This window comes from Camelus bactrianus, chromosome 22, assembly GCF_048773025.1.
Source record: "Camelus bactrianus isolate YW-2024 breed Bactrian camel chromosome 22, ASM4877302v1, whole genome shotgun sequence".
NCBI lineage: Eukaryota > Metazoa > Chordata > Mammalia > Artiodactyla > Camelidae > Camelus > Camelus bactrianus.
Genome location: NC_133560.1, coordinates 27,995,483 through 28,018,130, shown reverse-complemented (window position 1 = coordinate 28,018,130; position 22,648 = coordinate 27,995,483). Strand labels below are relative to the sequence as shown.

At 57.8% G+C, this 22,648-nt stretch overlaps 3 protein-coding genes across 23 annotated transcripts in view; 2 read left to right on the top strand and 1 right to left on the bottom strand.

Annotated features, from left to right (window-relative positions):
• The first annotated feature begins 827 nt into the window (after positions 1–827).
• VMAC (vimentin type intermediate filament associated coiled-coil protein) lies at positions 828–4,206 on the top strand. Its single transcript, XM_074351005.1, has 2 exons — positions 828–1,187; positions 2,338–4,206. Exons 1-2 carry the CDS (start codon positions 997–999, stop codon positions 2,654–2,656), a joined length of 510 nt encoding a protein of 169 aa, XP_074207106.1. The 5' UTR covers positions 828–996; the 3' UTR covers positions 2,657–4,206.
• A 221-nt stretch (positions 4,207–4,427) lies between these two features.
• RANBP3 (RAN binding protein 3) overlaps positions 4,428–22,648 on the bottom strand; it is a 53,587-nt gene continuing 35,366 nt past the window's right edge. For 5 of the 21 annotated variants that reach the window (XM_074350982.1, XM_074350996.1, XM_074351002.1 and 2 more), the window contains 14 exons: positions 22,408–22,491; positions 21,139–21,204; positions 20,124–20,216; positions 19,010–19,128; positions 17,808–17,927; positions 15,930–16,033; positions 14,809–14,887; positions 13,622–13,724; positions 12,934–13,058; positions 11,367–11,487; positions 9,493–9,635; positions 8,810–8,993; positions 8,574–8,700; positions 4,428–7,279 (listed from right to left, as the gene is read on the bottom strand). In XM_074350982.1, coding sequence (XP_074207083.1) covers positions 8,657–8,700; positions 8,810–8,993; positions 9,493–9,635; positions 11,367–11,487; positions 12,934–13,058; positions 13,622–13,724; positions 14,809–14,887; positions 15,930–16,033; positions 17,808–17,927; positions 19,010–19,128; positions 20,124–20,216; positions 21,139–21,204; positions 22,408–22,491 — 1,385 coding nt within the window. In that variant the 3' untranslated portion in view covers positions 4,428–7,279; positions 8,574–8,656. Of the gene's footprint in view, positions 7,280–7,302; positions 8,701–8,809; positions 8,994–9,492; positions 9,636–11,366; positions 11,488–12,933; positions 13,059–13,621; positions 13,725–14,808; positions 14,888–15,929; positions 16,034–17,807; positions 17,928–19,009; positions 19,129–20,123; positions 20,217–21,138; positions 21,205–22,407; positions 22,492–22,648 lie in introns of those variants that run through there. The other 16 variants (XM_074350993.1, XM_074350994.1, XM_074350998.1 and 13 more) reach the window with 12 other exon arrangements.
• Positions 5,693–7,374, top strand: CAPS (calcyphosine). Its single transcript, XM_074351004.1, has 5 exons — positions 5,693–5,728; positions 5,824–5,919; positions 5,994–6,171; positions 6,317–6,523; positions 6,590–7,374. Exons 2-5 carry the CDS (start codon positions 5,837–5,839, stop codon positions 6,689–6,691), a joined length of 570 nt encoding a protein of 189 aa, XP_074207105.1. The 5' UTR covers positions 5,693–5,728; positions 5,824–5,836; the 3' UTR covers positions 6,692–7,374.

Here is a 22,648-nt window from a genome sequence, read left to right as displayed (position 1 = left end):
CAACTTTATTGGGCGCCGCGGATGTGGACACGGCTTTCGCTCAGGCTCTGGGTTCGGCTGGCACAAAGGAAGAGCGCGTGCACCCCTGGCCGACTTCTGGAGGGGAAAACTGAGTACAAACAGGATCAGTAAAGACAGGTGTCGCTAGTTCCAGTTCAGAAAGTCTTGGATCAGGAATGGTTTGAGTCCCAGAGGTAGGGCCTAAGTAGGGGCGGGACTATCAGAGATACTAGGCCAATCCACAGGCACGAGATTGTACGAGAGCGCGCCCAAGTGATAGGAGCGAGACGTCGTTATGGGGCGGGACATGGGGAATGCGGCCACTCCCAGCACCAGAATCTGTGGGGAAGCGTGGTCACGCCCTACGGCCCGTCTTAAACGGCAGTCTGAACAGCGTGTGACTATTTAGGGGCGTGGCCAGGCTCAAGGGCTTGACGCGAAAGCGTCCAATCCCAGTGCTAGGATTCTTAGCGGCACGTAGTCTGTGCCCAGTTTGTGGCTAGTCCAACCCCTGGGAGGGATGGAGAATGCTCTACGCTTGGGGTGTGGCCAGACCCGAAACATAATCTGAAGGGGAATTTGACCAATCCGGAGTTGTATAATTGTCTGAGAGGCGTGGATGTGGCCAATGGCGAGAAGCGCAGCCGGTTCCGGGGGCCTTGGTCAGGCTTGTGGGCTCTGACCAACAGGGCGCGTTAGCTTCTGAGTAGGGCGGGGCCTGTCTCAAAGGAGTGACCACTCCTGTTGCCAGAGCCTGAACTGGGGCGCCACCAGAGGACCAGGCCAATCTGGGGCGTGGCTTGTCAAGACCTTGGCCAATCTTGGAATTAGGCCGGGCTCAGGGGCGGTGTTTCGAGTTGCCAGAACCAGTGAGGGTGTTTGGGTTTGAGGAAGGCGCGACCTAGTCCTGGGGGCAGAGCCTGATTCAGGGGGCGTGGTTGAGGATGGTTCCTGGCCTCCCGTGGGCGTGGCCAGGCCTGGACTGCGGCTGGGGCCATGTCAGCGCCGCCGCCCCTGCAGATCCGCGAGGCGAACGCACACCTGGCGGCAGTGCACCGGCGCGCGGCGGAGCTGGAGGCGCGACTGGACGCGGCGGAGCGCACGGTGCGCGCCCAGGCGGAGCGCCTGGCCCGCCACGACCAGCAGCTGCGTGCCGCCCTGGACGAGCTGGGCCGCGCCAAGGACCGGTGAGGCTCGGGGCCGGCCAAGTTGACTTCTCGGAGGAGGTGGGCAGAGATGGAGCCGAGATTGGAAAGGAGGACCGGCAGGGGAAACCGTGTGCATTCGCGTGGAGCTGTACTATTGGTGGGATTGAAAAAACAAACACAATACTTGAATTAGTCATCAGTATGTAAAGTTGAGAGTTGTCACACAAACGTGGATATCTAACTTAAACAGGGGCCATTTTTATCACTAGGCAAAATCAGCTGGTCCTGAGTGATGCAGGGACCCCACCAACCACCTGCTATTGGAGCCATGGCAGGTTCTTGAGGAGGGGAGGATGGGATCATATCAGCAGTTTTGAAGAGTCCCTCTAGATGAGGGTTGAAAGAGATGAGACAAGTACCTAGGGAGGAAGGAGGCGCTAAGGATTGGGTGGGAAGTAATTCAGAGCTTGTTGGATTCATTACATCTTCACTGAGCACCTACTATGTGCCATGCACTGTGCTCGGTATTAGGGCACATCTGTAAGACCTATGCAGCCCTGCCCTCAGGCAGACACATTGCTAGGCACTTACAGTCTGGGGTGATCGGGGTTCTGATGGAGGGCCACACGACTCTGAGGGGGCCTGGGGAAGGCTTCCTGGAGGAAGCGCTGTCTAAGGTGAACAACAGGAAAGGATGTAGGGGGGAAAGGGAACTGCAGGAAGAGCTAGAGGGATGGATGAGGGAGTGTGTTAGTCGACTGAGGTTGTCGTTATAGAATACCGCAGACTGGGGACTTAAACAGCAGCAAATTATTTCTCACAGTTTTGGAGGCTGGGAAGTCCAGGATCAAGGTGCTGATGGACTCAGCTCTTGGGAAGGGTCCTCTTCCTGGCTTGCAGATGGTCATCTTCTGTGTCCTCACATGGCACAGAGAGAGCAGGCTCTCTGGTGTCTCTTATAAGGAAACCCTCATGACATCATCTAAACTTTACCTACCTCTCAAGGCCCCATCTCCAAATACTACGACATCGAAGGGGTAGGGATTTAACACATGAATCTGGGAAAGCGAGGACACAGACATTAGGTCCACAGCAAGGGGAGGGGTGCTTTATCCTGACAGGGATGGAGGTTGGGGGCAGGGGGAAGAGGACCTCTGGTTCTAACTGCCCCATCTTGCCTTCCTGCCAGTGAGATTGCGGCTCTCCAGGAGCAGCTGCTGACCTCCGAGGCTGCTGTCCAGAGCCTGCAGGCAGCTGTGCGCCAGAGGGACAAGCTCATTGGGCAGCTGCAGCCCCGGGCTGAGCTCCTGCAGGACATCTGCCGCCGCCGGCCACCCTTGGCTGGGCTGCTGGCTTCCCTGGCTGAGGCCGAGCGCCTGGGGCCTTTGCCAGCCAGTGACCCTGGCCACCCACTCCCTGGTGGGCCCAGCTCACCCCTTGCCAACAGTACTGGGGAGGAAGAGGACAGGGACCACCTCCAGCCTGCGGTGTTTGGGACCACTGTGTGAGTCCCAGAGCAGATTCCAGAATGGAGAAAGAGGGCCGTGATGGGGACTTTTTCCACTACCATGGGCATCCTTGGGTGTCACCAGTATCCCAGAGAGGACCTGGTGACAGAGCCATAATCCTGTCCAGGCACCAGAGCCTGCTATAAAGTCACAGGTTTCAAATGAGTGGCCTGTGGGCCAAATGTGGATGTTTAGCCCGGACAGAAGTTTTTTTTTTTTTTTAAAAACCTAAACTTTGAATCAATCACTCTTGTTGAAAAACTGGCAGCACTTAAGCAAAAATCTGGATTTCTGGCTTCAGACTGGACTGTGCCTGCCTGGATCAGAGTCCAGGGCACCCTCTTTAGGCAGAGTGTGAGTTTCTTGGCCCCCTTATCTCTTAGGGCCAGATGTCTGGCTGCTGAAGCATCTGTCTGCGACCTTTCTCCAGTGGAGGCAGATGGCATCAAGTTCCACACCATTTGAGGTTTTCTCCCTCGCCCCCTGTTGCCTTGAGTTTTGTTCCTTCTGAAGCTCTCCCCATCCTAAATCTTTTTCTAGCTCTTCATCCCAGCCCAGAATTGGAACTCTCAAGCCTCAGGACATTTTTCAGGTTGTATGAAGACAAACTTTAAATTCTAGGTATTTTTTCCCCTAATTCTGTCCTTCCCTCAGTCCAGGGAAGAGTGTGCACACGGGATACGTTGAGATGCTGGCTTTGCTGCCCAGGCAAACTTTGGGCATCCTGTAAAGCTTTCTCTGATAGCGTCCTGCCTCAGGGCCTTTACACAGGCTGTTCTCTCCTCCAAGAATGCTTGGCCCCAGATGTCACATGACTGGCTCCTGGTTACTCAGGTCTTTGCTCAAATGTCACCTCTGAGGCCTTCCCCCTGATCACTTTATCTGAAGTAATCCTTCCCCACTCCACTCCCACTGCCCCATTTTATTTCCTTTATGTTAACTTCTTACCATCAGACTGTAAGCTCCACGAGGACAGAGACTTTGTTGTTTGTCACCAGCACCTGGCACACCCTGGGACCTCAGTGGGAACAGGATGGGTCTAGGGGCCCTGCAGGGAGCCAGGGGTCCTAGCACATCTGAGATCCTCCCCTACACACCCCAGCCAGTGCAGCTTTTGTAGCAGTAACTGGCTTATTTTTTACATTCCCTAGAGAATCTATTTTTTAACTCCTTATCTCTACTCTGCCCTTCTTGGCCTGAGACATTTGGGGCACTTTGCTTTTATCAAACCAGGGAACCCTGTGCCCTCTGCCCAGCCCAAGTGCCCAGCCTGGTACCAGGACAGCTGTCTCCTGGTCTCCTGAACTCAGGGAATTGTCCCACCAGGAACCGCTGTGGGGCACAGCCCCCTCAGAGCCCAGAGCACAGCGTTGATCCCGGGCCCCGAGGAGGGTGCCGCCTGCTGTCTAACAGGGACCCCTCAGCATGGTTAACAATGGCCCAGATGTCTCCTCGGGATGAATAAGGATTGGAGCGTGTTGCAGTCTGTACGAGGGGAAGGCAGGCTGGGGCCTGTCTGAGCTCAAGAATAAACCAAATGATTTCCTGGCCTTGGTTGTTCCTTTCTTCCTGGTGCAGGGGCTGCAGGTGGTCCCTGTGCAGTTCCTGGTCCAGGTTGGGGCCCTGCTGGGTGGGAAGACATGAGTTACAGTCCCGGGAGGTTGTGCAAGGCACCCTACTTGCCAGCATACCGTGTATCTGGTGTCCTCAGCCACCCATGGACACAGGCACTGCCCCATTTTACAGCTGTGGAAAGTGAGGCCTGGAGAGGTAAAGTGAAAGGCCCCCAGGGTTGGGAGGGCCCCAGCCACTTCCAGTTTTTTATTGTGGAAGTTCTGATTCTCTTAAAGATGTGGAGATGCCAAAACAGAGCTATCATTATTGTGGTTACATCTTAACATTTGTAATCCTCATAAAAATAACACAATGGACTATTTCTTTGCCTACCCAAAGAATTTTGGACTGCAGCAAGCCACAAGAATTTCTGCAGTAGAAAGACACTGCAGTTTCTCATAAAAACGATGGTGCTGCATCAGCTGTGGCTGGAATCACAGTGCCTGTCACACGTGAGCCACAGCTTGGATTCTGACTGCAGCAGCAATTTTTGACACCGCCTTTGTGCCATGTCCAAGTCCAAAGTTTGAAGAGCCTCTGATGAGCTCTGGGTCTCTGGGTGGTGGGTCCCCCAACAGGGCCCACGTTTTAAGTCCTGGGAAATCCAACATCATTTGTGATCCTGCCTGTTGGTGGAGCGCTCTCAGTTGGCAAAGATGTCCAAAGTCCCCATCGCAGGCGCTCTGGGATGGCGGCCTTGGTTCCTCTCGGGTTATGTGTGTCGGGGGTCAGGGCCGCTTCTCTGTCCAAGACCGCAGCCCCTGGCTCTGCTGCTTGTCACCCACCAAGTGACGTTCTGAGAACTAGAAACCAACCACCAAAACACTCATATTGACAAAAATACCAGGAATTACTCTGTCCAACTCAGCGCTGAGTCTGGAGGGCCCAGCTGTTTCAGCTCAGCCAGCACTGGTCTCAGCACCTCCTGCTGGACGTGGGCCTGCGCCACCTCAAGCCCTTTAAACTCGGATCCCTCAGCAGCTTTGGCTGCTGCCCTGTGAAGAGCAGGGAACTGGTGAAGCCCAGAGAGGGGAGGGGACCTGCCCCAGGTCACACAGGAATTGGGCCTTGCCTCTCTCCATCCAGGACAGTGGTTCCTACAGGGCTGTGGCCCAGCCCTCCTCCCTGTGGCTAGGACATGACTGTCCTCCCCCGCTCCCCCCTCCTCCCCCCTCCTAGTCCGGGTCTGGCTCTATCCCAGGCCTGGGCACTGCAGGGCTGGGGGTGAGTGAGCAGGACAGTGGGTGGGCAGAGGTAGCAGCAAGAGCAGTGCCCTGTCCCTCTTGGCCTGCCATAAACCAGCGAGAGGGCTGTGCCTAGGGCCACGAGGCCCTGGCACAGAGAGTGTTACAGCTGGGGCCCCTCCCAGTCTCCAGGGCACTGTCCCTTAGCAACAGTCCTGCTGGGTGCCAGTGTTGGGCAGAGAGGCCATCCGGAGGACTCCAGGACAAAGGCCAGGTGAGTGAGCAGGGGCAGCTGGCCAGGGTGGGCTGGCAGCACCGGCCCATAGCCTGGCTGGCTGAGCAGAAGGCCCCCGGATCTCTCCCACTCAGCTGCCCAGAGATCATGGATGCTGTGGACGCCACTATGGAGAAACTCCGGGCACAGTGTCTGTCCCGAGGGGCCTCGGGCATCCAGGGTTTGGCCAAGTGAGCTGTCCCCTCACACCTTCCTGACCCCCCAGGCCCACAGACTGCTTTCTAACTGCGCCCCCGCCCCCCAGGTTTTTCCGCCGCCTGGACCGGGATGGGAGCCGATCCCTGGATGCGGGGGAGCTCCAGCGGGGCCTGGCTGAGCTGGGGCTGGCGCTGGACACGGCGGAGGCGGAGGGTGTGTGCAGGCGCTGGGACCGCGATGGCAGCGGGACGCTGGACCTGGAGGAGTTCCTGCGGGCGCTGCGGGTGAGGCTGGGCTGCGTGATCACAGCCAAGTCCCTTCACCCTGCCGCCCGGGGTGCCGAGCTCTCGTGGGCTTATCTGTGGCAGCGCTGAGCCTCTGGCAGCCGCCCGAGCTCTGCACCCCCGGTCACCACTCCCCCCTTCCCAGCCCCCCATGTCCCAGGCCCGGGAGGCGGTCATCACAGCTGCATTTGCCAAGCTGGACCGCAGCGGGGATGGCGTGGTGATGGTGGATGACCTGAGGGGGGTGTACGGCGGCCGCGCTCACCCCAAGGTGCGGAGTGGGCAGTGGACGGAGGAAGAGGTGCTCCGCCGCTTCTTGGACAACTTCGACTCCTCTGAGAAGGATGGGCAGGTGGGTGCCCGGAGGACCGCCCCCGCCCAAACCACAGGTCCCCTCTTACGGCCTGTCTGCCCCCAGGTCACGCTGGCCGAGTTCCAGGACTACTACAGCGGCGTGAGTGCCTCTGTGGATACGGATGAGGAGTTCGTGGCCATGATGACCAGTGCCTGGCGGCTGTGAGCAACATGCACCCCCTCAGCTCACCCCACCATAGCATAGGACCCCCCCCACCAAAACCCCTGAGCCAGGGACCCTCTCACCTGGGGTTTGAGCTGAGCAGCCCCCGGCTGGGGGATGGAGGGGAGTGTGGGAGGCCGCAGAACTGGCTGGACTAGGTCTCCGAGGGCTGCTTGGCCACCAGGTGTTAATGGGACAAATGTCCCAATGATGGGTCACTGGCTCAGGACCCCAGGGAGGAAGGCCCTCGCTGCCCACGCTGTGCTGACCCCAGGCCTCACCAGGTGCCACAGGTGCCCCGCACCCCAGATGCCCTGCTCAGTGAACCCTGCCAGCATCCCCTCCCTGCCCCACCCCCATGGTTCCCCGGGAAGCCAGGCAGCACCTGGGTGGGGAAGCAAACGGCTCTTCTGTGAAGCGAGGCTCTGCACGGAGGTGGCCACTCTTGGAAGGCAGCTGAGCTCGGTCACCTGCCCGGGTGTGGAGCGTGGGGCAAAGGCCGCAGCCCACAGGCAGGCCAAGCTGCTGGAGGAACTGCGCCCGGAGGAGCGGAGGCCGTTCTGGGCCAGGTCATCCGGCTTCCTGAGGCCCCTGGGGCACACAGGAGGCCAGCGTTTTAGTTAAAAGTTTTAATGTAGTTCCCAAATACATTTCATATGACAATCTTACATAAATGTTCCAAAACACATGGGCGTTATCTGGTTTTACTTGTCACTAGTTGGCTAAGGCTTAAAGCAGAGACGTGTGACCGGATCTGCTGGGAGGCCCTTTGGTGTCTACCCCTGGCTCGGGCTCGGGCTCGGGCTGACCGGGGCCAACCCGGGGTGTTGGCGGCACAGCTGTGGAGACGGCCTTTTCCTGACCCTCTGAGGGTGAGGCCGGGCAGCTTCCTCTGCAAACCCTCAGAGCCCTGTGCACGGAGACCTCTGCAGGCCTCTCCAGGAGGGTGGTGCCCGGCTGGCTCTCAGCCACGCTCTGGGTAGGGATGGGCAGAGGGCACCTGCTCCTGTGTGTGCTGTGAGCATGGGTTCTGCCTGTGGTCTGGAACCAGTCCCCCGTCCCCTCCTCAAAGGCCCTGCTAGGGTCCCCCTCTGCCTGTCACAGAGGCCCCCAGCCCTGCATGGTCTTGAGGGGCAGAGATGGCCAAGGCTGTGAAGGAAGGAGTAGCCAACAGCAGGAAGCAGGCTTGCACCTGGGTGCCCGACGATGGGTGACCCATGTGGGGCAGGGCGGACAGGAGGACGGGGCTAGTGACCCTTTTCTCGATAGGCTCTCTCCAGGCCTGGGGCCCAACCCCTCAACACCCCACCACGTCGCCTGGAGGAACCCTGGTGGGGAACAAGTGGGGGCTGGCTCCTCGAGCAGCCCTCTGAGCACCCCCAGCGCAGGGCCGGGGCCGCAGGGTGAGGATGCAGCCCACGGCGGAGCTGTGCTGCTCACAACGCGGAACCGCCTTAATCTAGGAAGCCGGATATATAGCCTGGGGAGGGGAGGAAAGGAGCTACAAGTACAACCCCCAGTCAGAACGCGGGAGATGGGAGGTCAAGGTAGTAGTTAGCAGGACGTCCAGCAGGCCCAGTGTTTACACTCGTGTGGACAGACCCGGTGGCCTGGGCAGGCGGCGGCGGGGAGAGGCCGGCGGCATGGGGAGGTGGGGTGAAGAACACGGTGTCCCAGTCCCAGTGAGAAGCCGTGACAAGTCTTAATGTGCCATTTCAATTCAAAGGGGAAGGGAAGAAATGTTCTTTTTCGCTTTGCTCATCAATATGATGAGGTCTCGTGTCCCAAACCACATTCAGGCAGTTCCCGAGTCTGCTTCTGAACGGGACGTGCGGATCCAGACTGTGGCCAACCCAGCGGGGAGTGTGGTTCCCGAGCCCCGCACCTCGACGCTGCCGGCGGGAGGGGCGGGTGGGCAGGCGGACAGACGGACAAAGCAGCAGGCTCGCGGGCAGCCGGCTCCCGGCGCTATGTGCTCCCGGCTGTCTGCCCGTCCCCTTCGTCGCCAGTGCCTGTGGGAAGCAGTGGCCTCACCATCAGGTCCCCACCCTGGACAAAGCCCCATTCCCTGGGGCCAGGCCCCCCACGCCCAGAGGTCAGTCCTGGGACAGCCCGGCTCACCGCCTCCGGTGGCCCCCGATGGGGCCAGGACGTCGTCGTCGTCACTGTCATCCTCGTTGGACGGGGCTGCTCCTGGCTCTGGGGCGGGTGTCTTGGCCTCCTGCTCCTGCTCCACACGGCTGCGCAGGGCCAGGATGCGGTGGTGCAGGGCCGCGTACAGCTGGCCTGTGTCCTTGGAGCTGGCCTGGGGGAGGCGGAGGCAAGTGCCAGGTTACGAGGCCGCGTGGGGAGACCCCCTTCTGGTCGATGTGGTCAGTGTGGCCGCCGCCCCCACCATACTGGGACGCCACAACCCCCAGGCTGGGACTGGGAAGCAGCCTGACCTCTCCTCGCCAAACCTGGGGACCACCAACCGAAGCTCCCTCAGCCCCTGAGCCTGTCTTCCTAAGGGGTTCACAGAGCCTGCGGCTGCGCCAGCCCTCAGTGAGCCAGCCCGACCCACTTGTTTTGGGGACTGGCCTGCCTAGATGCTCCCTCCTCTCCCTGGCCACACCACAGCGCAGGCTGCAGGGTGCTGTGCCATGGAGCTCCCCTGCAGAGGGCCACCCACCCCTCAGTCCTGCCTGGTGGAGCCTCCCTTCTGAAGGGGTTCAGGGGGGCACCACCCTTGTCTGGGGGGCTGTTTGGGCAGCTCCCTTCCATGAGAGGCTGGCAGCAGTGCAGCCTGAGCCGGGGCTGCTCACCGAGATCAGGAAGACCTTCACGCCCTGGTCCTCGGTGTCCATGGCTGTGATGCGGATGCTCTTCTCACTGGCCTTGTCTATCTGCATCTGGGCCCACAGCTTGGTGTTGAGGATCAGCCGCAGGCTGCCCTGGGTCCGCATCACTGCAACCGACAAGGCTGCTCAGCCCTGGTCCCCCAACCACTGCCCACAGCCAGCTATGAGGACACACAGGGTCTGGAAGGGAAGCCAGCACCCCAGGGCGAACTACCACGATTCTCCCAAGGTCCGTGAAAGCCTCCCACCTGTCTGCTGAACAACAGCCTTGGCACCACCCGCTCCCTGGCCCAGAACCAGAGGCCACGCCCAGTGCATGCAGCAGGTCGGGGCAGCTTCCCTGGGGAGGCGGAGAGCAGGAGGCAGCAGGAGGTGCGCTGCATGGAGGTGGGACAGCGTGGGCTGCACACGGGTGGCACGGCATGAGGCTGACGCCCTCTGACTGTCCCCCACCTGCAGGCCAATGCCCAGTCTCTGCCCTATGTTGTTTTTTTCAGGAGAAAGGTCGAGGCCAGCTGCTGCTCAGAGCTCCCATCAGGAGGGAGCAGACAGACTGAGAGCAGTACATGGTGGAGAAAAACAGGGGCAGACCTTTCCTCTCTGGAAATGCATGGGAGACCCCAAGTTCTACCCACAGCAGGCCCAAGGCCAATGTCACCCTGCCCGTGCCCTAACCCCTGCCAACCGCATGGACACAAGTGACCCCACGACTTCCTGCCAGCCCAGCTCTCCCCACTGGAACAAACCTGGAGAGGGTTAGCAATTGTCACCCAAAGCCGGGGCTCCAACCAACCGGATCTCCTCCCACTCACCCCCGAGCCCTCTGAGCCTGGCCCCCAAGCCCAGTCTGCCCCCTGGGGTGGGGCTTGGAGGGAAGGCTGTGTGGGGGGAAAGGAAAGCGCGGCTGGGATGGTCTCAACCAGGGAAGGGGCGCAGCCACAGCAAGGCTGGTCACTGGCTGATGACTGAGGAGGGGAGCCGAGAGCTGGGGCTCAAGACACTGCTCTCCGTCCACGTGGGCATCAACAGTCTCGCAAGGAAAAGTGAAAAAGAAATCGAGGGACGTCTACAGGGGGAAAAGGAACGGAGCCCAAATAGAAGGGCCATTGTCATTTCTGTTCCAATCTTGGGATGATTCTGAGCCCAAGTGCATAAAAACATTACTGAAAGGATGCAGTGGGAACTAGGCCTGGGCCAGGAACTGCTCTGTAAAGGCCAGAGGGCAACTTTAACTTGGGAGGGTAAAAAACCAAAAAAAACCAGAAACACACACATACATCTCACACATCTACACTTGATTTTCTTAAAATGTGTGTGTATATAAACACCCTCCCCGACACATGCACCCCCGTAACAAACACAGTTCTGGGTATACGGTTCACATATAGGAGGCCCCAGGACCACTGTTCACAAGACCAAAAAATTAGGAATGATCCAAATGTCCATCAATAGGGGAATGGTTAAGTACATTCACTGTCAACAGAGTATTAATGGAGAAGTTTTTCAAAAACAGCCACGTTTTAAGGAAAATTGAACGACAAAGGAATATACTCACAAAATAGCAAGTGAAAGGGCAAGAGAAAAATTCACCCCCACTTTCTTAAAAAAGATCCACAAGACAAGAAGGGACTGCCAGAAAATTCTTAGAGATTCAGGGATTTTAGTGGATATCTGACTTCCTCCTTTTCCTTTCTACCGCAAAACAACTGGCACATTTATTATCAAAGACTAAGTTAAAAAGCCATGAAACCCTTTTATCCACTTGCACACTGGGCAGGAGGAGAATCACAGGGGCCCGCAGTGCCCTGGGCCCCCCGCGGGAGCCGGCCGCAGCTCACCCAGTCGGGACTGTAACGTGCCGTCCTCGGTTGAGGCCATGTCGTTGAGCCTGAGCAGCCCCCGGCCTCGCTCCACCCACGACTGCGAGGTCTTGTCAAAGACAAACAGCTTACACTGGATCTGGAACACAAGGCGAGCCTCTGGGTGAGCAGGGGTCCTGGCTGGGCAGATGGACCCTGGGAACCTGCACAAACTACCAGGGTCAACAAGCTATGGTCTGGGGGACACACCTGGCCCTTGGCCAGTTTTCATCCTGCTCTCAAGCTAGAATGGATTTTACATCTTTAGAGAAGAATTAAAAAAAAAAGCAAGAATCCTGAAGGAAATGCAAATCAAAACCACAAAGAGATACCACATCATACCCACTAGATGGCTATAACCAGACAACAGACGGTAACAGGGACTGAGGAGGGCGTGGAGAAATCGGAACCCTCAACCTCGCTGACAGGAATGTGAAGTGGTGCAGCCACTGTGGAAAACAGTTCTTCAAAATGTTAAAATGGAGTTACCACACGGTCCAGAAATTCCACTCGTAAATATCTACCCAAGAGGAATGGAACATGTTCCACACGGACACTTGCAGGTGAAAGTCCGCAGCAGCACTGTTCTCAACACCCTCAAGGTGGAGGCAAACCCAGTGCCCCCTGACAGGTGAACGGATCAGCAAACGTGGTTCATCACCACAGCCATGCAAAGGGGTGGAACACTGACACACGTTACAATGTGGATGAACCTTGAAAACATGATGCTCAGTGAGAGAAGCCAGAGATAAAAGGCCACGTAGCGCACGATTCCTTCCACGCATAAGAAGTGTCACAACAGGGGACATCCACAGGGATGGAAAGTGGGTGAGGGGCTGCCGGGGGCTGGGGAGTGGCTGTTAACGGGCACAAGGTTTCTTTTTGGGGGACTAAAAAGTTCTACCTTAGTGGTGACGTTTGTACAACTTGTGAATATACTAAAAACCACTGAGCTGTATGCTTTAAAAGTGAATTTCATAGCATGCACTTTTCCTCGATGAAACTGTTACACATGAGAAAAAAAAAGCAACAGAGACCATATGCGGCCCTTTACAGAAAAAGTCTGCAGATCTTTAAAAGTCACTATCTCTCAACGTGGATGGATTAAGAAACGCCCGTGAGCGATGTAAAGAAATACCACTAAAACCGCCTTGTTAACAGCTCCCTGATGCTGTGTACAAGTGGTGTACAGATACACACAGGCACGTGCGAGAGGAGGAGGAGCAGAAGGAGGCTGGGCACACTGGCCGCACTGCCCCGGGAGAGGAAGGCGGGTGGGCAAGCCCGCAGGATGGCTGGGCCACGGTGACTTCCCCCTCATGACCGAGCACAGTACCCACCCTCGCTGTGACAAGAGCAGCACAGCTGCTGGTTCTGGGTGGTGAGAGCAGGCGTTACCACAGCCCGTAATTCCCTGAACTATTGAGAATGTCTCGAAGAGCGCCTTTTGCTCCAATACAAGGAGACACAAGAAGCAGGGAAGCACCTGCTAAGCTCTCAGCAGAACTGTGGGGAGGTGGCTGAGACGCCCCCTGATCTGCCTCACCTGCAGCACGTTGCTCTCCGCCTCCTCCCCGGTGATGACTTCCACCTTCTCCAACAAACACTTCCGCGCCGTCGCCTTGGTGTAGGCCGCAGCCGACTCGGCCAGGGACTCTGCAATGTTATTAGCTAAACGACATTGACTATTTATTTGGTGGGGGGGAGGATGCACCTCAGAGGACACCAAAAGGGGTGGGTCCGGCCTCAAGGGTGCCAGTGACCCCCGGCCACCACGCCTGGGTCGGAGTGGACCTCGGACATGCCATGTAACCCTGCCTCGGAACCTGCAGGGAGACCACCTGGGAGTGGCCAGCGTGTCTCCAGATTTCCCATTTCCCACTTGGGACAGGACAGAAGTCAGAAAGACTTCTGAGAGGGCTGTGAGAGAAGCTCCCCTCCACTGCCTCAGGGTGTGAGGAACAGGGTGACAACCACCTCAACCCTACCCCGGGTCCCCGGGCAGCAGCATGGGCCTCACTGGTCTAAGATGAATGAGTCCCCTCCCCACTCCTGGAAAACCAGCATGGCTGGAGGATGTCTGGTTCACGTGTGGTTGCTGCCGCTGCGGCCAGGTGGTCCTGTCCCTCCATCCCTCCATCCCTCCAGCGCAGGGTGGGCATGGACAGCCTCATCACTCTGTGCCCCTCCCGTCACTCTGTGCCTCTCCCGGAAGCCAGAGGACGCAGGCATACCTTTCTCGGGGGTGGCCTCCTGGGATGAGGACTCGGACCCAGACTCGGCAGCTGTGTTTTCTCTGTTGGCATCTGAACTGACCTCATTTAGTTTGGGCGGGCTCTGTGGGGAGGGGAGGCACATGGGAGGAGGGCGTGTGTGGGTGGTGCCGGTGGGCGGGTGGCTGCGGAACAGGAAGCCCCTCCTGGCATGGCCCTGCCTGGGTGAAGGACTTCTCTCTGCTGACAACAGCTTCTCCTTCCTAGCTTCTGGGGCCTGCCCAGCCCTAGCTCCACGCTCACTCAACGCTCCTCAAGTGTCGTAAGATGGCCCCTGCTCAACACCTTCACAGAACAAGCAGCTCTCAGTCCTCACAGATCGCCCTGTATGCCATACATGCGCTGCCCCTGGGGCCCCACGTGGGGCCTCTGTGGCATCACTGGGAGGTGTGTGCCACCAGCTGACCTCAGGCTGCCCAGTAATCTTGGCCTGTGAGGCAGGTCTTTGACTACTTCATCGAAATTGAAAAAGGACAGTGCTGACCCTTGAGAGAAGTAGGGGGCTCCTGAGTGCAACACACGGAGACCAAGATGGCAAGAATTAGGTGGGCCCCAAACAGCACCTTAGCCACACTTACCATGGACCCAGCGGGGCCATGTATGATTGGGGAAGAAAAGGAACACAAATAAGGGAGCGGGTCAGCAACCCTAGAAGCCTGCCCTGGGCTGGCTGGGTCCCCTGGGACCAGGAGACGGCCCGAGGTCACCCACGTACCTTGGCTGTGGTGTGTCAGGAGTGCAGGGGACACTGCAGGGGTCCCTCCAAGACCCCCAGCCCCCATTCTGGCTGCAGCCTTGTGGTTGGGGTGGGGCTGCCCCCCTTGATTCCAGAGGTGGCTCAGGGTGGTCCCAGTAGCACATGGCTAAGGACTTCGGCCTGATGGCTGTCCCCACCACCGCTCTTAGCCAAGAGGAAGCGTGACCCTGGCTCCTGGAGGGCCTCCCTGGGCTGCCAGTGCCCACAATGCTGCCCTGGTTTGAGCTGCTTCTGTGCTGGGTCTTCTTTCTCTTACTTTACTTGCAAGACAAAGGGTTCTACTTTCACAGGAGCCGATGCAGCAGCCACACCCTACACGTGCCCTAGACCCAGGGGAGGCTCTGAAAGCCTCCCGGCCCCGAGGAACACCAGTCCCCAGTGGGGCACTCACCAGCACACGCTCGCTCATGTTCTGGCCAAACACGAACTTGCTGCTGGCAGCGTCGGCGCTGTTGGCTGAGTTCTCTAAACTGAAGAGAAGATGTGCTATGAGTGTGTGGTGTCACACAGGACAGCGCCAGGCAGGTGTGCCGCCTGCACGTGCCATGGGCGCACGGTCTGAGTAAGTGAGACCCAGACACCTGGTGTGGAGAGCACAGTCGAGGCCCCACGTGGCCTTGCAGGATGGGCCTGGCTTGCCAGGGACAGGTGCCTGCCCCAACACCTCCCCTGCCAGGCTGCACCGCGCAGCAAACACAGACCCTCAGCTTCCACCGCCCAACACACCGGACACCCGCCTTCCCCTCACCCTCAGCCTGCAGGTAGGGGGCACCACCTTAGAGGCCGAGTGCGGGGTGTTCCATCCATGTCCAGGAGGGAAACCCGCTGGGCAGTGGGCTGGGGCGGTGAGTCTCTGCTGCTCTCTGGCCCCCTCCCCTGGCCCACACCAAGGAGGCGACACCTCCCACCAGGCTGTGGGGGGGACCACATAGGACAGCCTGGGTGAGCGCTAGGCCAGCGGTGGCTGCTGGGGCTGTCACACTTCATCCAGTTTAAGGTATCACAGGCTGCACGTGCTTCCCAATTTGGGAAATGCTGAAGTGCAAAACATGCACCTTAAAATATCTGATGCACTCTGCAGACGGGTCCAGGCAGCCAAGCAGCAAGGTCACTGCTCATGCCAGGCCTCCTGGAGCTGAAGCCCATGTCCTACTGCTCTTTGTGGGTGACAACAGGCTGCTGAGCTGCCACCAGCCCGCTGGGTCGCATTCTGGGCACGAGGTCTGGGTGACAGGGGTCACTCTGAGGGCTAGACTGGACAACCCCACGGAACTGGGGTGTGGCCCCAGGTGCCTGAAGCCCCCCATCCCGGCCCCTTAGCATCTGCACCCAGAGGGGAGGCGGAGGGGCTGGAGGGGGACTGGGCTTCTTCTCTGAGGAAGGCCCAGGATGGCTCCTGGCCAGGGGCTGCCTCCTCCCTGGGCCCTGAGAAGGGGACAGTGGGTGGCTATGGACCCCTCTGAGGCCAAGGCTCTCCCCACGCAAGGCTGGCACCAGGCCCGAGGCGCACACCTGGAGCTGATATACTGAAGGAAGTAGTTGGTCGCGGCTGGTGTTTCTGAACTGGGGTGTCCAGTGTTCTCCATGTCCGCTACTTCAGTGTTCTCGTTTATTAACTGTGAAGCAGAGAGGAAATGCTCAGTGCTCGGAGGACGGCAGGTCCTGGAGCTCTAGCACTCAGCCTGTCTGCACAACCCTTATGCTGCACCGCAGGGCTCTGTCCACGTGCGTACCCTGGGGTGCGGGAGTCCACAAGGCACTAGGGAGCGTTTTCCATCTTATCTAAAAAAAAAACACACTCAGGCTGGCATCTGGTTGGCATTTTCATCAATGCTCCTGTACCGCGAGATCACAGGTGGCTCACGAATCTCATATTCTAAGGGATTTATTACAAACGCACTAGGAGCAGGGTTTCCTGAGGGCGTCCTTCATGCTGCTGAGCCAGCTCTGTCATGTGCTAGCTGATGTGATTCTCTGGGGAACGCTGAGGGGGGGATCAGACCCTTGTTCTTAGGCAGAAGAGGCTCAGAGGGGTTAAGAAACCATGGCCGCAAGCTGCCCTCCATGGAGAAGCTGGGATGCGATCGTCTCCAGACCCTATGAGACATGGCCCCCGCCCCAATCTCAAGGCAGCGAGGAAGACTCAGCCTGATGGCCCAGGCCAGGCCCCCACCTCCTGCTTCCTCCTCCCGGGAGGGAGCAGCCCTCAAAGGACTCATCATTTTGCTAAAGCTGTGCAGTATCAACGCCTGTTTTCTGCCTCTCAGGGAATCTGTGCTTCTGTCGGACAGTGAGCACCAAAGGATGAAGCATGCGGCATGGCTGGATGCTTTCTCTGCACAGGGAAGGCTTTTGTTTCCTTGTTTCAGGTGTTCTCACCCTCTGTGTCACTGTCCCCAGGCCTGGATCGTTCCCTGAGGGGCCATCCTGGGCACCGTGGGATGTTGCTCAGCATCTCTGGCCTCCTCCATATCAGTGGCACCTACCCCCCCTGTTGTGACAAACACGAATGTCCCCAGACACCACCACTACACTGCCCCTCAAGTTTCCAGAGGAGCTTCTTGCCAGATGAGCTACTGGAAATAGCACAGAAAGACCTTCCGGCCCCATGGCTGGGAAAGGTCTTCCCAGAGGGTCAGGGCGTGGGGTCCAGAACCCAGGTCCCTGCCACTGCCAGATGCTCCCCGCCCCCGACTCAAATCCAGACTAGACCAACACACCTGGGGGCAGCCAGGAGGTGACAGATCCTGACGCCTCCTGTGGGAGAGAAAACAGTATCTTTTCCACCTGCCCTACTTGAAAAAGAGAAGGTGATGGCTCTCAGCTGGGGGTGATTTAGTCCCACGGGGAACATTTGGCACCATTCGGGGACGTTTACAGTTGTCACAACTGGGGACAGGGAGAGCTGTGCTCCTGGCATCGGGGGGAGGTGGGGGGGGTGGGTGCTGCTCAACACCCTACAGTGCTCAGGACAGGCCTCCAGCAACTAAGGATCCAGTCTACACCTTGCTAGTGCTAAGACACAGAAATCCTTCAGTAAGGAAATAAAAATCTCTCCGGTGATGTCGAAAGCATGGGATCTTTTGCTACAAAAACATCAGTTCTCAGGGCCAAGTTGCACCCCCCCCCCCCGGCCTGACTCCTGGGAGAATGAGGAAGCCTGCCACCAGGAGCCACTGCCGAGCCCCAGGTGTGGGGCAGGGTGGGGCAGGTGGCTGGGCTGTGTGCCAGGAGCCGGCCAGGGCATGGAAGGGATGAAAAGCAAGCAGCTGCTGGCTGCTGAGTCATAGGACCACCCCAGAAACGGTGCCCCCCACCCCCAAAATCCTGGGGAGGCGAGAAAAGATCAATTCACTAGGTCAACAGCTTGACCAGCCCCTGGTTATGTACCTTAACTCTGTCCCGCAGGTTCTGCCCAAACACAAACGCCTGCAGTGCGGCCTGCTCTCTCTTCCCACAGTCCTCCTCCTCAGAAGTACTGTTAGATGCGTTCTTCTGGGGCTCCTTCTCCTGGTGAGAACAAGCAAGCACGACAGCTGAGAAGACGGGACAGAGCAGCCTGACAAGCAAGACGAGCCACCTCGCATGACTGCATCTGCCCAGCGCGTCTCCACCGCACGCGCCCTGGGCAGAGGGACCAGCAGGACCCCTGGGACCGGCTGGGCCAGCCCTCTCCAGGGAGGGGAGAGCGCTCGGTGGCCGGGACGCTTGTCACCGGGGACCCAGGTGGAGGTCAGGGCAGGTGGTCTCCCTCCAGCTCAGAGCTGCACGGCTGACTTCCTGCCCTGGAGACCCCCAGCCACCGCTTTCCGAGAAGCAGGATGTTGAGGAAATGACTCTTTATCCAATTCCAGTAACTGTGGTTTGAGGGTGGGGGCTCAGGGACATTTGAAAACTGGACTGTAGACCATCGATTTCACCATCTGGGCCTGAATATCTAAGTGGGGGTGTGGGGGGCACGGGACCTCAGGCAGCAGCTTATCTGCTGAGAGGGGTGGGGCGGGAATAAACACAGGTGCAACCTGGCTCTGCGTATGGAGGCCCTGCTGCGGGACTGCTACTCGGGTTTCAAGTCTGTCTCTGCTGACTGCAAACGCAGGCTCTTCGTTAAATGCCCCTTATTTTCCAGCTGCTATGCAACGCTACAAGAAAACATATGCTTCTGGCCTATATAATCCCAGGGCCCCGAAGGACTTTTTTTTTTTTTTTTAAAACAAGCAATTTCTGAGCTGACTCCCCAGGCACAGTCCCTCTACTAGAAGTAGCACACGTATGCAAATCCCTGAGCCGCTCGGCTGCAGAAGAGGGAGGGGAGACGCCCCTCCAGGGAGAGCAGGCCGAGGCCCTGCCTGGGTGGGAGCGACTCGAGCCCTGGGCAATCCGGCCCTCCGTGCAGAGCCCTTCTCATGGCCCCTTTCTCTCAGAGCCATGGAGTTCCTGGCAGTCTGGCTACTTGGCCAGTCAGCTGCAGGGACACAGGGACACCTCTGAGCAAATCCAGACGCCTCAGCACAGGCCGGCTCGGGCACTGCTCCGGGCAGCCAGCAGTCCACGTGCTCGGCGAAGCCCTCCCCGCCCCGTCGCGGACGGACCTCAAGCGCTGGTGCCTCGTCAGAGGGACTTCTCCGGGCAGGGTTGTCTGGCGAGGCGGATGCTGTGGCTCCCGGGCAGTCTGCTGGGACGCTGACCCCATTGGTGCCGCTGCTCGGGACTGCGGGCAGAAGGACAGCGGGGTCTCAGGGGCTAGTGCAGTACCCCCTCAGTGCTCCCTCCGAACCCTGGGCCCGTAGTGTAAAGTCTCCTTTTTTAAGGAAAGGATCTGGTATCACTACTGAAAGTCACAAATTCTTAGGTTAAAAAAAAAAAAAACCCAAACTAAAACTGAAACCTCAGAAAAGTGAGAATACCTTAATGCTTATTCCACAAAGAACCATGTGAATTTTCAGTGTATTCACAAACAATAGCATTAAAGGAAAAAAAAAAAAAAGAAGAAAATATATTTTGGGAACAATTACGGGTTTTATAAAACCAGGTTTACTGACAGTCTTTATTTTATGCACTTTCCCTTTTTTTAAACAGTTGAGATTATACAACACGCACAACTTTAAATCTGGCTTTGACTGTTTAAGCGTTGGACCAAAAAATCTCCCAGGTAATTAAATGCTCCAGAAATGTTCAGTTTCTCCCAGGTGGGATGCCACACCGCTTCCGATCAAGGTTTTGAATAGCAGGGGAAGATTAAGAGAAAGAACAGCTTGTCAACAGCGAGGAAACAAGGAAGAACTGAAACCACTCCCTGTGCAAATGTAAGAGACGGGCGGTGCAGGGGGTGTGTCTAAGGCTGCCAAGTAAGATGGCAAAGCACATCTGATCAAATCACTCTTCCAGGCTCTTAGACACACAGAGCTCAGTTTTGCCTGCAAACACGTAGGGACAAACCCGCCCTGCTCCGGGGGGGCCAGCCTTCATGATGCCAGCGCGCGCACAAAGCACGTCCCCCCAGCAGCTGCAGCCTCAGCGCTGCAGGGAGACGGGAAACGCCTGTCCCCCTGGCTCGTCAGGGATTTGAGGATCGTTTCCCCAGCGCTCTCCTTCTCCCCCAGAGTGTTTGGCAGAGAGGGCCAAAGCCACCATGTGGAGACCCAACCGTCCCAGGGAGATGCTCCCGGGCCGTGCGATCCCAGGCGCCAGGCCCGGCTTACTCACCGGGCTGTGAGAGTGCCCTCGGCTGAGGGGCCTGGAGCACCGCCGGGCGGAGCACGCTCCGCTGCTGCTCCTTCGGCTTCTGGCTCGGCAGACCTGGGAACAGAGATTGGCGTGCCTGGGCCCTCAGACCACATGGCAGAAAGGCCACCCGTACCCTCGCTGGCTCTCAGGTGCTTTACAGAAAAATCAACCTCAGCAACCCATCTGCTGTCCCTCCTGGGCTGGACTTTCCAGGGAAGCACATTAAAAACAAAAACAAAACCCAAGATATTTCCCTTCCAGACCAACTCTGGCTGTTGCTATTTTTACCTGTGATTAAATGAATCCCCATGACGCTGATCCTGTCTGCAAACTCACCCACTAAGAACAGTAACACTACAGAGGGAGCCAAAGGATAGTTGTTCTCAAGTGTGGGGCTCAGGGTGAAGTGCAGACAGTGGGGGAAACAGTGATGCCACAGCTGACCCAGAGTTCAGGACTTTGCTCGCGGTCGCGTCAAGGTACCCTTTGCACCTGCTTCGCCAAATGCGACTCTGAGAAAATCCCTCTGCCAAACATACAGGACAAGGCCACAAGAAGGCTCCCGGACCTGCACCGGCTTCCCTGCTGGACCTGCTGCGCTCGGACGGCGCCATCGCGGGGCCCTGCTCACCAGCAGCCACTAAACTGTGCACACGCTGCTGGCTGGGGTGAACGGTGTGGCGTGCTGTGGCCAGAACGCTTTGTAGAGGCAGTCTGAACCAACTGAGCTCTGGCCAGGCACAGAGCCCAAATGTCCCACACCAAGCTGAGCCTGCCCCCTGCCACTGTCTCCGCAGGTGGCGGGCTCCCAGGTAGGAGAACCTTCTGGGTCTGACAGGCTGTCTGAGGAGGCTGTCTGGGGCTCACATGTCATCAGGTATGTGAGACGACCCAGAGAGAGGCAGAGCCCAGAGCACAGGCAAGTTGAGGCTGCCAGGCCCTGGAAGGGGGCGAGAAGGCCACTCCACGCTCCTCTTCAAAAGCGGACACCTACCTGCACTGGGTGCCTGGCCATGGATGAGTGTGGGCGGCTTCAACCGGAATCCACTGCTCTTTTCCTCTACAAGCACAACACAGAAGATAAAAGCATGCCTGCCTAGGCTGGGGCAGCAGAACTGGGAGAGGTCAGGGGCAGGAGAGGACTGTGGTCTGGGCCTCAAGGGAGAACCAGGAGAAATATCTCCAAGTCAAAACAGCAATGTCGAAGCCCCCTCTGATTCCCTAGTCTGTAAGGCAGCCTGGGGCAGGGGGTGGGGAGAGGTGGAGGGCTGCAGGCAGGGCCGATCAACCCACGGGACACCTCCCCAGCTGCCTGCCAGGGGCTGAGGGGCTAGGAAGCTGTACTGCACTCGCGGGCCCTGAGGGATGTCAGGGAGCCACAGAGTAAAGGTCCCTGGGGCCTGAATCCCTCTGCCGGAGGACATGTCTGACATTAGGAAAAGCCTCTGTGCTACCAGCAGATGTCGGGGAAATGAGACACGCTTTCTGAGGCAAAAGAGCAGATGCGGCAGCCGGGCAGCTCGCCCTCTCCAGGTGTGCCGGCGCGCGCGCCTCCCTGCGTGTTTATGAGAGCACAGGGAGGCCCGGGAGCAGGAGGCGGGGTCGCCCGCAGGCCTGTGTCTGGGCTGGCACCCATGAGGGGCTGACAAATACAGGGGCTCCTGGGGCGGCTCAGTCTGGCTGAGCTCAGCCACGGTGTGCACAGACCCCTCACTCCCTACATCTTGGTGACTCTGCCCTCCTCAGAATCGGGCAGTGGGCGGGGGTGGGGGTCAGTCTAACGCAATCCAGGACCAGAAGTATCAGCATAAAAAGCTCTGTGGCTCTAACAGCACAGTCTGCCTCTGGAAAAGCACAGGGACAGCAGCATTTTGCTCCACCAGAGCAGCCGCGATTTTGTGTTAAGGTCTAACTCATGGGAAAAAACCCTTGTCAGGGCTCAGGGAACAAGATCAATACAGAGAAACCAGTTGTGTCTTCCTACATACTATCAATGAACAATCTGAAAGTGAAGCTAAGAAAACAATTCTGGCGGGGAGGATGTAGCTCAGGTGGTAGAGCGCATGCTTAGCAAGCATGCTAAGGTCCTGGGTTCAATCCCCAGCACCTTCTCTAAAAGTAAGTAAATAAACAAACCTAATCCCCGCCCCAAAACAGGAAAACAATTCCATTTATAAGAGAAAAAAATACTTAGGAATAAATTTAACAAATAAAAACTACAGAACACTGGTAGAAGTACAGATTTAAATAAATGGGAAGATACCCCAAAAGGTCACATGGTACATGGTTCCACTGACATGAAACGTCCAGAACAGGCAAATCCACGGAGACAGAACTGCATTCATGGCTGCCAGGGGCGGGGAAAGACGAAACGGGGAGGGACTGCTCAGGGCACAGGGTCTCTTTTTGGAGTGACGACAATGTTCTAAGGTTAATTCCGGTGATGGTTGCACACCTGTGGATATACTAGAAACCCTTCAACTTTACACAGAAGCATACCACAG

Bases quoted from the DNA above. Each gene is read 5' to 3' on its own strand.
- VMAC (XM_074351005.1), top strand. From the start codon at position 997: ATGTCAGCGCCGCCGCCCCTGCAGATCCGCGAGGCGAACGCACACCTG. The intron at 1,188-2,337 runs GTGAGGCTCGGG...CCTTCCTGCCAG, and splicing joins CTGGGCCGCGCCAAGGACCG to TGAGATTGCGGCTCTCCAGG.
- CAPS (XM_074351004.1), top strand. From the start codon at position 5,837: ATGGATGCTGTGGACGCCACTATGGAGAAACTCCGGGCACAGTGTCTG. The intron at 5,920-5,993 runs GTGAGCTGTCCC...CCCGCCCCCCAG, and splicing joins GGCATCCAGGGTTTGGCCAA to GTTTTTCCGCCGCCTGGACC. The intron at 6,172-6,316 runs GTGAGGCTGGGC...CCCCCTTCCCAG, and splicing joins AGTTCCTGCGGGCGCTGCGG to CCCCCCATGTCCCAGGCCCG.